Raw genomic sequence first — 16,420 nt, 5'->3', positions numbered from 1 at the left:
GTGAAGCACGCCTTCACATTAGTGCTTTCATGTGCACTCAGAACTGGTGTCAGTTTTGAGATAGGCAGGTGCTGACTGCCATGTGTTACATCTGTAAAGGAAGGTGGTGCGAGGTTCTCCTCTGTCAAATAGCAACTCTTTGTTGACCAGTGCATCAGAAATGGGATTCACTCGTTACTTGGTCTTAGAGCTCTTAGGGGGTGGTCAGAGCTGTATTTCTCATGATCTAGTTTCTGATCCAGTAGTCCTTTGGAAGTAGAATAAACCTAACCGACTTCTCACACTAAAGGAAATGTGTGATGCTTTTTCTTCTAAATGCTGAGCTGTCCAGACTCTCTCTCAAATATATCCTTGATGTTATTGTTAGCTAGGCTCAAGTGCCTCTGTAGCAAGAATTTTAGTTAAGGTAATGGTAATTCTGATACTGATGATTTCTATTTGAGTTGGCATAACCTGCAGAGTTCTGATGCTGGGAACCCTTGCTTTTTAATTAGACCTCTGAGATTTCTATTTCCTACCTGTTAAAACAGGAGCCATGGTCATTTGATTCTTGAAATGTTTTACCATGTGAGGCCAATATTGCTGTTCCAACTAAGTCATTTCCACTGCTGTTGTTACTACTGAAGTTCAAAAAATTTTGAAGCTTTAAGAAGTACTATTCAAAAGAAAAACATAGTTTGAGTTTTCAATTTCAATATCCCATTGCTACAGGGACTAAAATGGATATTTTTTCAGGCCTCGAGGCTTTGAAGGGTGACATTTAAGAACAGATGATTTGAAGAAGCTGATAAAAGCTATAAATCATACGATGTAACATTTGGAATGACCGGTTTTTCAATTGTTTTTCCGATGTTGTAGGAAGCTCCTACTACTTGGTCTTAAGTATGGTACTTAAGTCATGCCACATTGAATGGAAGGATCTCACAAGTTTTGTATATATTTAAATCCTCACATGTTTTTTCTTCTGTAATGAGGCTTTCTTGTTGCACTGAGGATACCAGGTGCAGAAGAAGAGTCATGTATCTCTGATTACCAGCAAATAACTGCTGCAGTACAGGAGCAGCATTTTGCTTATAAAATTTGACATTAACTTGTAAACGAGTTTCAGTGAACTTTCAAAATCCTCGCATAACCTTGCAACATTTTTTGCTCCTCTATTCCTAATTTCTAAACTTTAGCCTGCTCATAGGAACTGGTTTCCCACGAGTTCTTTTCCTCTTTCTCTACTTCTGTCACTCCCTTCCCTCTGTCTCTTTTTCTTCCATCTCTCTTTCTCTCCTCTCTCATCTATGCAGTTTACAGAGACTATGGCATAATATTGCTTAAAAATTAAAATTATATAGTACCTTTTGCCTTACTTTACTCATTTCTGGAATGCTTTGCCATACCACTGCCTTGCTGAACTTACTTGATGTGTCAAAAGTAGGCTATTGAGGATTAAGGAGAATACTAAGTGAAAATAAGAACAACAGTAAGTTGATATTTGATATTATGTCATAACAGAAGAACATGAGTGCCCCGTAGTTCTCTTAGAATAACCTAAAAAGTATAATCAAATTGAAAATGTAATTTATCTTAATGCCTTTTTGGAAAGTAATTTTATTTAGTATTTTATTTAGTATTTATTTAGTATTTCTACCTTTACCTCTTTCTTGAAAATAAACTATGTACTTTCATAAGCATTTCAGAATAAATGACATTGCAGAATAATACTAATGTATAATTTTAAATTTATTTTTGGCATTTTGTTTAAGGAAAATTTGGAAAAGGAAGTTTTTTCACAAATCTGTAAGTTGTAGAGTTGTCTGTAAATCTCAATAGGAGGGTTGAAAATAGTTACCTCATCCCATTTTAAGTTTTTGTGCTATTTCCTTTGAAATTACATAGGTTTAAACTAATTTGTTTCATACTAATTAAAAGAAATATATAATTCATTTACCAGTTCACTTAAGGTAAACCAACTTTTTTTACACAGGACAAATGAGAGAAAAGTGAAACTGTATAGTATGCCATAAGTTTTATTACTTGAAAATTTACTTTATTATGTTAGCCTTTGTCAGTTTTAATTTTCATAAATGATATTAAATTAATGAGGTGATACACATGTTTTTTTTTTCTTGTAGAGGAATTCCTGGGAAGAAATGTGGAACAGTTATAGTAACAGCAGAGGAACTGAGCTGTTGCAGAGTAAGCGTGTGTTCATTCCCTTTAGAAAAATAAAATGATTCTGTGGTTTAAACCTGACCAGGTTGTCAACAGTACAGTGAATAAATTGCCATTTTATGATATCTGTAGTGGTATTTTTTTCCTATTGGTTACTGTTATTTTTAGGTAGTAAAAAAAGAAGCAGAGAACAATTTGAAACAAAAAGTTTCTGTTTTCTTAATGAATTTTAAGTTTAGTCTTTGTTTCCCAAAATAGTTAATCATATTTTAATCTCTTAATCTCCAAATTTAACAAAGATCTATCTATTTCAGCCATGGAATCAAATATCTGTTATAGGATATTGATGTTGCAAGAACATCAAAGTAAAATTCTTGCTTTTTAACCTGATAAGTAGAAAGGTTTATGTTTACTGTGAATCTTTTTTTCTTAGAAATAGAAAATTAATGTTTATTGGAAAATGTTAATAAGATATTTAAAGGATCTACATAAAATAAAAGTTTAAACAATTTTCTTTAAAGAAGATTGCCTTAGCCTATTAATGCCAGGTGCCTACTTATTTAAAAGAAAACTAAGGAATATCTCAGTGTATGGGACAAACCAGGGAATTTGGCTGGTTGAGGGAAGAGACGTGGTGTGGTCATGTCCTTCCCCAGGTGAGTCACCAGTTCTCCCTCTCCCAGTGCTCCTGAAGGACTGAATTGGACAAAAGAGGAAGGTTGCTGAATCAGGCTTATTGATTCAGAAAACATGTGAAGGTTAGGCTAGCTCAGTTGTTTCCCAGAGCTGAAGGAACTATCAGGAAGCTGTAGATCATGGAGAAATAGAGTGCGGAAGGAAGAATGAGAAAGGATTATAGATATGGCTGATTAAGAATGGTCAATGTATGAAGGGGAGTTTTGAGGAGATTGTCAAGGTGTGGTATACATGGAATGAGGCTGTAAGGTGCATCTGAGAAGAATTTGCAATAACAAGATAGCAAGCAAATCTTAATAAAGAAATATCAGGCATTTGATGTGAATATACAGATGAATTGGAGAGAATTAGATCAGCTACATAAACCTGCAAAAATATCTTGAGGCTTGAAGGAATTTGTTTGTGGGGCTTATTTTATGAAATTTGGTGAGAACAGGTAATACTTTATGTCTTATAGAACTTTTGACATTTTTACAGGGTAATTTTTTATATTTATGCAATAGTAATTTTTTTTTACTAACTTACCTGGTACTTAGTCTGTTTAAGTCACTCCCGGAGAATATATCAGCAAATACAAAGTTACCAAATCTGATAAGATGAAAGTTGGCACTGAGCTCTCTTATACAGAGGTTTTAACATCAGGAATTTCCTGTGTTATTAGTACAAATGATAAGTATGATCATGAAAAGTGTCAGTCTTTCTTCTTTGTATTACATGGACTTAGACTTTTGGAAGAAGGAACTGAGCCACTTGTTCATGCTTTGTCAGATGACAAAATGGATATATTATTTAATTACTTTGCTGCAGAAGTAGTGCTCCTACTTAACCATTCTTAAGGCAAGTTTGCCAATACCTTGAGCATTTATTGCCTCTATTAGAAGAGATGACAGACTTTTTTCCGAATACTCTGTCAAGACTAACATTGCTATTCCAATTGTAGCACACTTGAAAGTGTGTCACTTAAAAGTGACAAATACATGCCCTTAAACCCATCATCAGATTGGGCTTTTTTTTTTTTCCTTCCCCTTATTGTGGACAAATGCTAGGTGCCTTCCAAGACTTTCATGTTCTTCCAGATTCACCCCAGTCAAAACTCACTTACATGACCACTTTGGTTCCAAATCAGTGATGGGAGCTTACAAAATATTTGATGCTGAGTGTCTGTCTTTCTTGCACTCTCTTCTCCACTTTTTCTCAGTCTCTGTCATGCTCTCCTGCAGGTGGTTTTAGCAGTCTCTTGCACTCTGTCACCATCTGTAGCATACTTTCTTTGTGTTACTATGTTACCTAAAGTTACTCAGTATTTGGATTATTTCTTGTCTGGTATTCTGAGCTTTTTGCCAAAGTTTTATGGTTAATATTCAGAATAGCAAAGATTTTTAGAATCATAATATTATTCAGGTTAGAAGGGACCTCTAGGGGATCATCTAGTCTGAGCCCCCTGCTCAAAGCTGGGTTGGTTCAGGAAGGTTGTTCAGGACCAGGTCCATTCAGGTTTTGAGTATGCCCAAAGACTGAGACACCACAGACTCTCCTGCTGCAGTGTTTAATCACCCTCAGAGTAGAGAATCGTATTCTTATGTTCAAGCAGAAGTTTCTCTATTTCAGTTTGTGCCCATTCCCTTTTATCCTTCCACTGGATGCTACTGAGAAGAGTCAGACTTCTTTACTCTCTCCCATCAGTAGACTGCCATACATAAGATCCTCCAAGCCTTCTCTTCTGGAGGCTAAATAATCTCAGCTTTCTCAGCCACTCCTCATGTGATGGATGCGCTAGTCCCTTAATCATCTTTTGGTCCAGCCTTTGCTGGACTTACTCCAATATGTCCTTGTCTTCTGTGCGCTGGGGAGCTCAGAGCTGGATGTAACACTGCAGATGTGGCTTCACCAGTTTTGAGCAGAGGGGAACGATCACCTCTCCTAGCCTGTTGGGAGCACTCTCCGTAAGTCAGCCCAGGAAGCTGTTGGCTGTCCTCGCTTCAAGGACACATTGCTGGCTCATGTTCAGCTTGTCCCCCAGGTCCTTCTTTGCAAAGCTGCTCTCCAGCTGGTCTTTCCCCAGCATGCACTGGTGCACAGGATTATTCCCCTCCAGTTGTAGGACATTGCATTTCCTTCTATTGAACTTCATGAGGTTCCTGTCGGCCTGTTTCTCCAGCTTGTTGAGGTCCTTCTGAATGGCAGCACAACCATCTAGCCAGTCAGCTCCTCCTTCCAGTTTTGCATCATCAGCAAACTTGCTGAGGCTGTGCTCTGTCCCATCAGCCAGGTCATTAATGAAGATATTACACAACATTGGCCCCAGGATCGACCCCTGGGGWACACCTCTAGTGACTGGCCACCATTAGTGACCAGCCAGAACTGGGCTTTGTGCTCCCAGATAAAAACCCTTTGAGCCTTGCAGTTCAGCCAGTTTTCAGTCCACCTCGCTGACAATCTAGCTTGTACTTCATCACYCTGTCTGTGAGAATGTTATGTGCAACAGTGTGGAGCAGTGTGGCTGAAGCGAAGATAAACCACCTCCACTGTTCTCATCTCATCCACCAAACCAGTCATATCATAGAAGGTTGATCAGGCGTGATTTCCCCTTCATAATTACATGCTGACAACTCTTGGTTATCTTGTATTTAGTCTTGGAAACCATTTCCCAGCATATTTGCTCCATCACCTTCTAGATGATCTAGGAGAGGCTGACCTGTATCCACCTTCTTACCCTTCCTCAAAGACAGGAATGACATTTGCTTTCTTGCAGGCCTCAGGATCCTCCCCTGAATGCTATGATAATTGAGAGTGGCCTTGTAGTGACACCATCCAGCTCCCTCAGCACTTTTGGGTGCCTCCTGTCAGGTCCCACAGACTTGCTGGATGTCCAATCTGTTCAAATATTTTCTCACCTGATCCTCCTCTACCAAGAGTTAAGTTCTTCTTGCTGTCAACTTTCTCACTGGTCTCAGGTGCCTAAGATTCCTGAAGGCAAATCTTAGCTGTAAAGACCAAGGTGAAGATGACTAATTACCTCAGCCTCATCCGTATCCTTTATCAGGAAGGCTTCAGAACTCCCTGCATTTAGCAGTGGACCGTATTTTCATTTGTCCTCCTGTTGCTGCTGATGTAGTGACATGTAGGCTTGTTTATGAAACAGACTTTCCAGCTGGCCTTGCCTCAGTCAGCTAGAGAGTCTTCAGGTTTGTCTTTAAGTCTTGCATTTATAGCCTCTCAGGCATTCTTACCTTGTAATTGATTCTGCCCTAAAGGATGACCACGTGTGACCTATTAGTCTGCCTGGCCACAGTGAAGAAACTTTTCTCCTTATTTATTGCCAGAATTAGTGTATTTGGTATCTTCCATGGTCTTTTGTGGAAGCTTCTCTCATTTTTTGTTTTCTGTTGGAGTGATTAGCAGTCAGTTGTTTTGGGGTTTTTCTTTTATAATATTTGCAGGTTGCATGCTATATGTAATTTTTCTGTATTACCCATTTCAGGATTCAGTTCTAATGCAATTTTGTGCGAACAAATTAGACAAGAAGGACTTCTTTGGGAAATCTGATCCTTTCCTTGTATTTCATCGGAGCAATGAAGATGGCAGGTAGATAGATGCATGTTAAGTATTTCTGCTGTTTAACAGAAGACAACATATTTATAGTTGATGGTATAGTTTTCATTTTTTGATATTTGTCTGATTAAACTTTTTCATTTGTAATATTTATTGAATTTAAATATATCATGTTATGCAGTATTGAAATAAAACTGTTGTAACAGACATCAAATGCTACAACTAGGGATTTTAACAGTTGAACATACAGTAGATGGAACACTATGAAAATTAACAATAATAATTATTAAATCGCGTGGCTTTTGCTAATACGTATCATGCCTTAAAATGAAACAGATTTCTCAAAAAAAATTGTAGAAGAATACTAACACTCATAAATTATTTTAGGTAAAATTTCTTTATACTGAATATTTGAAACTATTTTTATACTGAATATTTGAAACTGTCTTTTACCTTTTGGACAGAGTTCTAGGAAATAGAAGAATTTGAAAATACCTCACAACAGAAAATTTTGTTTAGAGGTGGCTGTTGGCTACATCCACACTTTAGTTCATTAAAGTAGATCAGTCTCCTCTGTTCTGCTACTAAGACCTGACAGGCTGACTTCTGGTCGGCATACTGTTTATGTGGTGGTCTGTTGGCAATTAAGTTTTCTTGGAAACTAACCATCCTCACATAGAACGTTGTCTCAAACCAAAGGCTAGTCATGTATCACTTCTTTCACCAGCTTAACTGGAGAAGTTCTCCGTATGAGTATATGCATGTCTATTCCCTGTCAGGAACAGTTTCCTGAATCAATACTGAATATCTTAGATTGGAAGCCTGAAGGAGTTATGGCTCCACTGTGACGTTGAGGTCATTAATAGAATTTCTCTGGGCAATATTGGGAATGATGGTGTGTGTGGTTGCTCTTGGCCTTGAGTATCATTCTTCACTGCTTCCTTCTGAGTGGTGAGTGGTGAGCTGCTTTCTCTATTAGTTTCCTGAATCTGTCAGGGGGCTAGGGGCAGCACTTCTTCCATGGCGCTGGTGCTCCCCTCTGTGTCTCATAGCTTCAGACAGGCCTTCATAATAATAACCAGGTTAAAAACTAAGCTTTTGGAGCTTAAGGAAGGTATTCCTTCTAAGGAAGAACTTCAGTTACATCTGTCTCTAGAGTTTCAGTAATGATTTCAACAGTGATCTTACCTCCTATTTCTTTTTAAATACTTCACTTCCCAAGGTAAGGATCCAAAAGATTTATTTTATTTCTGCATCATTTAGAGAAAACAGAATGCATTAAAACAATTTGTTATATTTTATCTGGGAGAAGGTGAACATGGGGTCTTGTGGAGGCTTATATGTTTTACCTGAGACATTCCTGGTTAAAATCATATAAATAATCCTGGGTACAAGCATTAGAAAACCATGATTTCATTGACTGAGTTTCTTTATCATGAAGCTGGAGTCAGATCTTTACCAGACTGCTTTCTTTTTGAATCTGTGACAGGCTGTATAGTGGGCTGTTTAAAAAAGTGGGGTGAAAAGTGCTCTTGCCTGAAATAACTCACTGAATGGTTGTAATCTTGTAGAAGTTACTGTTTTTTTAAAAAAGAATGAAGCTTACAGTTACTTAGCACCCTATTCTGTAAACAGTAAATTGCTCTCAGACAGGTCTGTCCTCCTCAGTATTTGTTGCTTCCCTTCTCCCTGGTTGCATTGTGTTTCTTTTTTCTTAGATTTTGTTTGTATGTTGTGTCAATGAATACAGATTTCAGCTGTTTTGATTCCTGGTTTGATTACAAAGAAGAAGTACATAAATACAAAATATACCTTTTTTATTACAGTTTTACGATCTGCCACAAAACAGAAGTTGTGAAAAATACATTAAATCCAGTGTGGCAGGCATTCAAGATCTCTGTCAGAGCACTGTGTAACGGAGACTATGACCGGTAAGCTATAGACACAGCTTTCTTAGCATACTTTTTAATGCTTAGCATACTTAGCATACAGTTTTTTTCCTAACATTTATATTCTTCTGTATGCAACATTATCTAGGCAATTTAATTATTGATACCATTTAGATTATTTAATCAACATTTTGAAAGGAACAGTTAGAAAGACAGACTAATGTGAAGAAAGGACACTATTACTGGTACACACAGGCATTTTTTGTAATGTTTTAATGGAAAGTGAGCACTGATGATCTGCCTTCCTTGGTAAACACTGTTACTTCAGAAGATGCTGATAAATTAAAGCCGTTAAAGTACATTGGTAAGTCGATGAGAAACTCAGATGGTAGTTGTCATCATGGTCAGATTTGAAGTTGTCAGCTTTCCCATATAGAAGAATACATCTTTGAAAAACATTATAGTAATACCATTACAAAGCAAATCAGTTAAGTCCAGGAAGTATGGATATTTTTAGACTCTGGAAAATGGAAGTTAACTTCTGACAACATCAACAGGAAAAATGTTTAACTACACGTTGATGACTTGTTATATTGTCACCACTCATATTTTTGAAATGCACTGATGTATTGGTTTTATTACTGTATAGCAATATAGCAATTAAATATCTGGTAGTTTCTGTCTGCTACCTCAAATTTGGAGTACTAGAATTATTCCTCTCAGCAAGGCTGTGGGGAAGCATATATATATATATATATATATCATCAATTAGTCTTAATTCTTTTAGCAGCACATAATATAGTATTTAGATTAAAATAATGAAGGAGATGTGAAGGACATATATGAAGACTAGAGTAAAAATATGAGTAGTCTTAAAGCTGCATGCAGTAGATAAGGAGACAGATAGATGGATAGATGTACTAAACGTTCTATTCAGCTTTACATAGGCTGAATGAAAGATAAAGGATAAAAACCATAAAACATGCAAAATTTGCATGGCTGCATTTCAAAGGCAACAATTCAGAAATAATGTTTGAATGTCATGTAACTCGTGAACATTGTTTTTATTTTACTAACTTGAGATGAGATGGTATGATCATGCCTTATTATCTTATATAACCTAAGGTACTTATATTATTGATTAAGATGAAAGAGGAGTGTAGTACTGCATTCCTCTGACCCTGAACCAGTGTTCCTGTCAGCAGAAGCCTAATTCTGTATTGAAATGTATTGCTGAATATAAGGAAATTAAATAATACTTTATTCTAGTTGATGATTTTCCTATAAGTGAGTCTTTTAAATGATCTTTAGATTGGATTTTTAAGTAGTTACTTTTCTTCTCTGCCTCAACTTTTATTTTCAGCCTCCATTAATGAAATTATCATTTGTTCATGTACATTTTATGCTACTATAAGAGCATATGTTTTTGCCATGTTATATCTCTATTGTGTTATTTTATCAACCTAATTACTCAGTGAAATGCATAAAATAAAATTATTTCAGCTGTGCCTAGTGTTTCTGGGATATGTTCTTTTCATTTCCTAGCTAATATAAAGGAATAAACAGAAACCAAAACTTGTACTGACCTGTGCTTTAGTTGACTGAATCTCGGAAGTCAAGAGGAAGTCAAGAGTAGTCAAGAAGCAGAAGAGTAAGAAGTACTTGTGTTTGCTAAGCTAAGCAGAGTGCTTTCACAGTAATACACTTAAAGGTCTTTATAAATCTTTATAAACTGCTTATTAAAACATCAAAAGCTAATAGACGTTTTGTTTGTTTTTTACTAGAAAAATGGGTATTTCTTTATCATTCTTTTGGAGAATGCTCATTCTTAACGTGTGCTTTTAGGTCCTAGATACTTTATTGTATCTATGATACTGTCAAGTTCCTTCAAGCTGATTAAAGGAAAAAGGGTTCCCCTACATTCCTAACGCTCTTCCTGGGTAGTACATTTTAAAGTCCTTATAAACGGCATTGGTTACTCTTTCATTTAGATACAAAAACATGTGTTAATTTCACAATAAATACATTATAATCAAATAAAATATTTAAAGTGTACAAGGATTCATGTGCATCAAGCTTAAGCAAAATAGTGCTCAAGACCCTAGTCTCTGGTAACTGCATTATTTATTGTATTAAAGCGAAAAGGTTTTCATAATAATTAAAAAAGAGATTGTTATACAGGTATATTGAAAAAACTGCAGCATTGCAAAGCAGAATTAAAAAGTATGATAGCATGCTTCAAATTACAGTATAACTACTGTTTTCTCTTGTTGATTCTACTTTGAATGCTTTCAACATAATGTGCTCAGTGAGTGTCTTATGAATAAATGACTCCATGAAACCCTTATCTTGCTGATATCATCATGCTTCAGATCAACAAATATTCTTCAGCTGTCAGATTCATTCAAATTAGCCGATGATTTAAAAGAAGCATCCAAAGGTTTCGGGGGTTCTTTATTTGAAAACTTGTCTTTCTAAAGGCAAGGATTAGATTCCTAAACTCACATGATAACACACAAAAACACAGAACCCAGATGTCACTTTCAGATCATGATAGTTTCACAGATCAAATTTTGGCACTCTGGATTCTGTGACGTGTAGGGTGAGAATAATGTCATTGAAAGAATATATCAGAATTCTTCTATTCCTTCTTTCATTTGCTTTTTGGGAGAATAAATCTTCGGCTGCTATTTTAAACTTCTGAGTGAGCTCTATCCATTTTTCATTGCGAAAAGGTCAGAATTAATTTTGCATTTCTCAAACGATATAATCAGACAATATCTTTTCAGCCATACCAGGAATTTCAGTGCATCTCTAAAAATTTTATTCTCTTATTTCTCTTTCCTAAGATGAGCTCTCCAGTGGCACTTATACTCTGTTATTTTCTTTATGAAAGTTTTAAGACAGAATCATCCTAAATCCCAATCTTGAATGAGCTTGATTTTTTAAATTAAAACAGAGATATCACCCTCCAGGCTGAGTCCTTTAAGACATACTAGCAATGCTGTGCATGGTCAATTATCAGCATTTGCAGATTTGGAAGGCCTTTAATATCTTGCGTATATCCTTGCACGTATCAGACAAAATGAGTGAAATGCAGGATCTGTGATCAGTCTTTCTAATATGAAATAAGTTTTGAGAGAGGAGCTTTACTGAAAGAGGAGTTGTTCCTATTGACACTTTCGTGAGTCTTAACTTACTAGTGTGTCTTGTCTGTCTTAAAAGTAACAGTCTCTGAAATCTGAAAGTAAAATGATATATGTCTAGTGAAAAAAACTCTTTGTGATAATTGCCTTTCTAACTAAATTTAAGCAGTTTCCTTTCAAAGGCCAAATATTTGTTTGGATAAAGTAGGTTTGGAACTGTTCTTGATTTCATTCCACAGCAGAGCAATTTTCACTTTACTCTGCTGGAATTCTAATATAACTCCACCCCAAACTGAAATGAGAAGGATAAAATATAATAAATGGTCTGGTCACAGCCTTTAAACTTTAATTGGAGAAGAACTAATTCTTTCTCTGCCTTTTTGGGAATCAAAAAAAAAAAAAGTGAAACAAATCTAGACTCGAATATCTTTGCGTACATAATTTCAGCTGTTAATCAACSTTATCCCCAAAGAATACGTTTTTAGTAAATAAAATTGAACCATTTCTTATATGAAGAATGGGGACTGGCTTCTGTGGAAGTAAGTTTTAAAGTAATTCCTTGGATTCCTGTCACCTCTGATAATACCACAGACCTGATGACTTCACTTCATGTGGATCAGTCTTCTAAAGGGGGGGAAAAAAAGCAAATCATTGTTAAAAAGATAGAAATCTTGGGGGCATTATTTTTCTGTCCCAAGCCTCACTTCATCTGATGCTGACTAGGTTCATTATCATCAACTATTGGATTTAAATTTTTTTATATATATGTATTTGTCCTTACTTTGTCAAATTTTATATATATATACACATATGTATGTATATGTAAAATTTCTGTACTAAAAGAAGATATAGCTATATATTATTTCCACCCTGATACAGTTTTCCTTGTATTTCACTAGAGATGTTGTATTTGCAGTATATACACTTTATAGTATTTGCATTTTACGGAATCCTCTCTTCAAGTAACTGTATTAAAATAGATCCTTTAATTTGGGAGATTTWTGTTTTCAAATTTGACTATTTGCTTGTCATCCTCAAAACAAGAATAGTTACACTTCTCCTCAGAGGTTCATTTTACTCATAGGGAAACATCATTTTCCATTTGAAGATTATACATATGTATAATCTTACACCTATTCAGTAAGTGCATAAATAATGTAAAGTAGTGCAAAGTAATGAAAAGTACATGAACTTGCTTATTGGGTTACTTTTAATTAAACTTTTTCAGTATTCTGATTTACACAGTAGCCATTGCCGATACAGCAGACTGATGCTTATGAAACTGTATGGAATCATTATATTCTTAACCTTTTTCCTTAAAGAAGTTTCTTTAAACAAGTTTCTCTGAAAACATGTCATTTAGTAATTATTTTATGCTATGAAAAAGATATTAGAGCCTTGTATTTTTCACATGTGTAACCACTGAAAATAACTTTTATTGTATAAATGTCAAATTCTGTTTTCTGCTGCTCAAAACTTTTGACTTTACCATCTACTGAAAGTGAGCCCAAAGGTTAATTATGTGTTCTGTAAAGAAGTTATTCATTTTAACAATTTCAGCGTAGCAATTTTATTAACATTGAATAACTGTCTTCTCAGAAGTATTAAATAGGAGCACTCAAATTTTTTGTTATCTTTGTACATATTGTTCCCTTTTCTTTTGTAAACTGTCTGATAAAATATATCAATTCTAATGGCTTCCACTTCTCCTCAAGTGAAAATACTTATTTCTTTTGACTCCAAATCCTTTCTCTTACTGTTAACACTTTCATGATGCTTTTTTCATGACTTCTTAATGTCATAATCTTTGTAGGAGTCCTTTTCCTTAGTATGGCTGAATGGGACTTTTGATCCCTTTGGAAGATTGTAAAATAATTTTACAATGACTGTGTTCCATTGCCATAATGGTGACGTGCTGCGGTTGACTGCACTGTAGCCACAGCAAGCCACAGGCACAGTGATTTCATGGAAAGAGCAATGCATGTTGGTGTAGGCTGCAGCGTGAGCAACTGAGGTCAGTGATGGAGACAAAGCCTAGCAACTTAACGAAGCAAGAATACTGGAGAGAAGAGAACCCTAGTCTTGTTCAATTCTGATATAAATGAAATAAATTCTAATTAGCTTTTATAGTGAATGAGAGTTTGCCCTGATACTTTTTGCTGTTACCATTTTATAACCTAATTTGCCCACCAGCTCCTGGCTCACTAAGAGGAGGGTGAACATGCCTACAAGAGCCTAGGACAACCTATCAGTTCAGGGAAAACTATATATCAGAGTCTGTCCCTGCTCTTCCCTCTGCCCTTGCATCTGCTAACACTATTCTAGTTCTAGGAAGTCAGAGTCAGGGTTACTTACTATAATCTGATGATTGAATGGAAGGATTAAATGACTATTCTCTTGGCTTGATATAAAGTCAACGGAATTGCACTGCGCTTCCATGTTCTTTTTGTTCAGATAGCCAAGCAACCTTCTCCTTTTTATTGTATGATATTAGGAGGATGGAGTCTTAAGACAGGAAGAGTGCAGTCTTTGAAGGACCACAGTTTTCTTCACTCTGCAGCCATAGATGGAGCCTTCACAAAATTATATGTGGGTCACGCACTGTTTTCAGTTTTCAACACTGTAGAATGTTCAGTAGAGGTTGATACTGAGATGTCTAGCACATTAAAGCTTTATTCTGGACCAGAATCCAGAGTAGATTTTTTCGTTCAAGAACTAAAGTGTGCAGGCTAGGCTTCCTTATTGCTTTAAAGGTGCTTACTTTGTATTGTGAACATCGCTTTTAATGGTGTTGTGATGTTTATTAACTTTATGCTCTGAAGTTCTGCACTTCTCTTCTCAAATATCTATCCAGCAGTAGCTATCCTTTTGTTTTGGTAGATATCTGTTAGTAGATATCCTCTTATAGTAACATTTTCCAAAGAAATTACACAAAAAGGTTTTGTTATTTTGTTACTTTCTTAAAAACGTTAATAATTCTTTAACGTTTAGAGTATCTCTTACAGCAAAATGCAGAAAAATAAAGCACGCAAAACTATATTGTTTAAACTTCTAATGCGTTTAATTGTTTCCTCAATTTCTGCTGTATTTTACTATTAATTTAAGTTAAGGTGTATTGGATGACTGGAGTGACTAGCTATTTTCTGTGCTATGAGAAATGACTGGAAGATTCTTCTTTCTGGATTTGATGTGGTTGATTACATGTGTATGATTTTAAAATATAAGTATTAAAGTCACTCCTAGCACATTTTAATAGTTATTTTCTTTCTTTTTTTATTGTTTCAGAACAATTAAAGTAGAAGTATATGACTGGGATAGAGATGGAAGGTAAGATATTATTTCCATTGTTAATGTTTAGGGCTGTCCATGCACATACATTTAAAAATACATAAATAATAATATAATGGCAAGAACAGGACTAAAAAATGTACTTTAGCAATATTTAGAGGTAGAAGTGCTGGGAAAAGAGAGTTCTGCTGGGCTTACAGTTCTGTCTTGTTTTGCATTTGGGGTAAAGGCTGACTTATCAGTCCACACCTGGAACAAGCAAGATAGAACATTTTATGATATATAAAATCAGTTTTGTGAATCTTGTTGGTGTTAATTGTACATATATAAAGAGAGGAATAGTCCTTCATTTGACAATCTCATTCTTTCTTAACCTACTATATTGGTTGGTTAAGTATTGCTCTTCTTTTTAGGGATGATAAAATGCCTGAGCCTGCAGTAACTTTCACATGTACTGCTTCACAGTTGCATAGATACAGATGCATGGAAACTACATATTATCATAATTTGAAACTGGATTTGAATGTTCATTTCCATACTTGCCCTCATCAAAAGGTTGTTTTAAGCTCTGTGGTTGGAAGACACAAGTTTTAAATCCATCAGTAAGAACTGTGGAATGTGGAAAACAGTTGAGTTTCTCTAGCTTATTTCAAGAGGGACAACCTGCTACATTTCTAGCTCTCTTTCTGTACTGAGCTTGCTTACTTTTTGGATGAAATCTGCTTTTCAATTTGTCCTCACTGTCAAACAAGACAGGATTGTTTTTGATCAGACTGAGTTGATACCTCTTGTTCTTTTAAAAACATTTGAGCTTCTATCTCAATATTTTGATCAGAAACTACACTCATAAATCATGACACTAGTATTTGTAATTCATGGATATGTAGATTTTTAATTCTCTTCAAGCTGGTCTGTCTTAATTATTTCATTTTGTCTTAATTTATATTTTTAATGCTTTAATATGCACTTGCTTTTATTGAAATTTTTAAGAGTATTTATTATATAATAATGTCTTTAATATAGATAATGCACATTCTTTCTAGCATTAAAACTAATGATATGTGCTTGTGTGGCCCAATCAATCTTGTAATTATAATAAGCAAATTTATCCTCTCCTGCATTTCAATCTTTGCTGCCAAGGGTCAAAACCAGTTTCCACTTTCTTGGTTTAGATTTTTGTCTTTTCAATTCTACCATGAAGCGTGTTGATTTACAGGCATTCTTATCACATGTTTACCATCTATTAAGCCCCCTGCTAGTGCAAATTCATACTTCTTGATTAGATGTTCCCTGGAGTGACAAAATAACATATTCTAACAATTAAAAATATGAAGATTTAAACTAATAAAGCTGTATTAGCAAAATGTCTGTGCATCACTGTAAAGCTGAATCTCTATTAATGTCCTCTCTTTCTCATTTAGATTTGCTAAATCCTCAAAAATGTGCTATATTTACATCTCTGCATATAAGCTGTAATAATTTTTGAAAATAGCCTGTAAATGAAGAATTAAATAATATTTCCAAATTAATATAAATTTAAGATTGTATTGTATTAATGTGTCAGACCCCATTTGCTGTCCCATCCCTCCAGAATTTGAAATTAAAGTGTGATTAAAAAGAAAAGTTAAAGAAATCTGATAAATAGCAACTGTAGAGCTGCAATTGTGAGTGAAATCTTCAACATAC

The 16,420-nt window shown here is 35.2% G+C and overlaps 1 protein-coding gene across 1 annotated transcript in view; it reads left to right on the top strand.

The window, feature by feature from the left end:
* CPNE8 (copine 8) overlaps nt 1-16,420 on the top strand; it is a 110,011-nt gene that overhangs the window by 51,987 nt on the left and 41,604 nt on the right. Inside the window, exons 7-10 of the mRNA XM_085297832.1 lie at nt 2,124-2,187; nt 6,341-6,444; nt 8,238-8,342; nt 14,732-14,773. Coding sequence (XP_085153958.1) covers nt 2,124-2,187; nt 6,341-6,444; nt 8,238-8,342; nt 14,732-14,773 — 315 coding nt within the window. The remainder of the gene's footprint in view (nt 1-2,123; nt 2,188-6,340; nt 6,445-8,237; nt 8,343-14,731; nt 14,774-16,420) is intronic.

This window comes from Rhea americana, unplaced genomic scaffold (assembly GCF_003343005.1).
Source record: "Rhea americana isolate MKP2758 unplaced genomic scaffold, rheAme1 scaffold_1, whole genome shotgun sequence".
In the NCBI taxonomy this organism is placed as follows: Eukaryota; Metazoa; Chordata; class Aves; order Rheiformes; family Rheidae; genus Rhea; species Rhea americana.
This window is presented reverse-complemented; position numbering and strand designations above follow the sequence as displayed.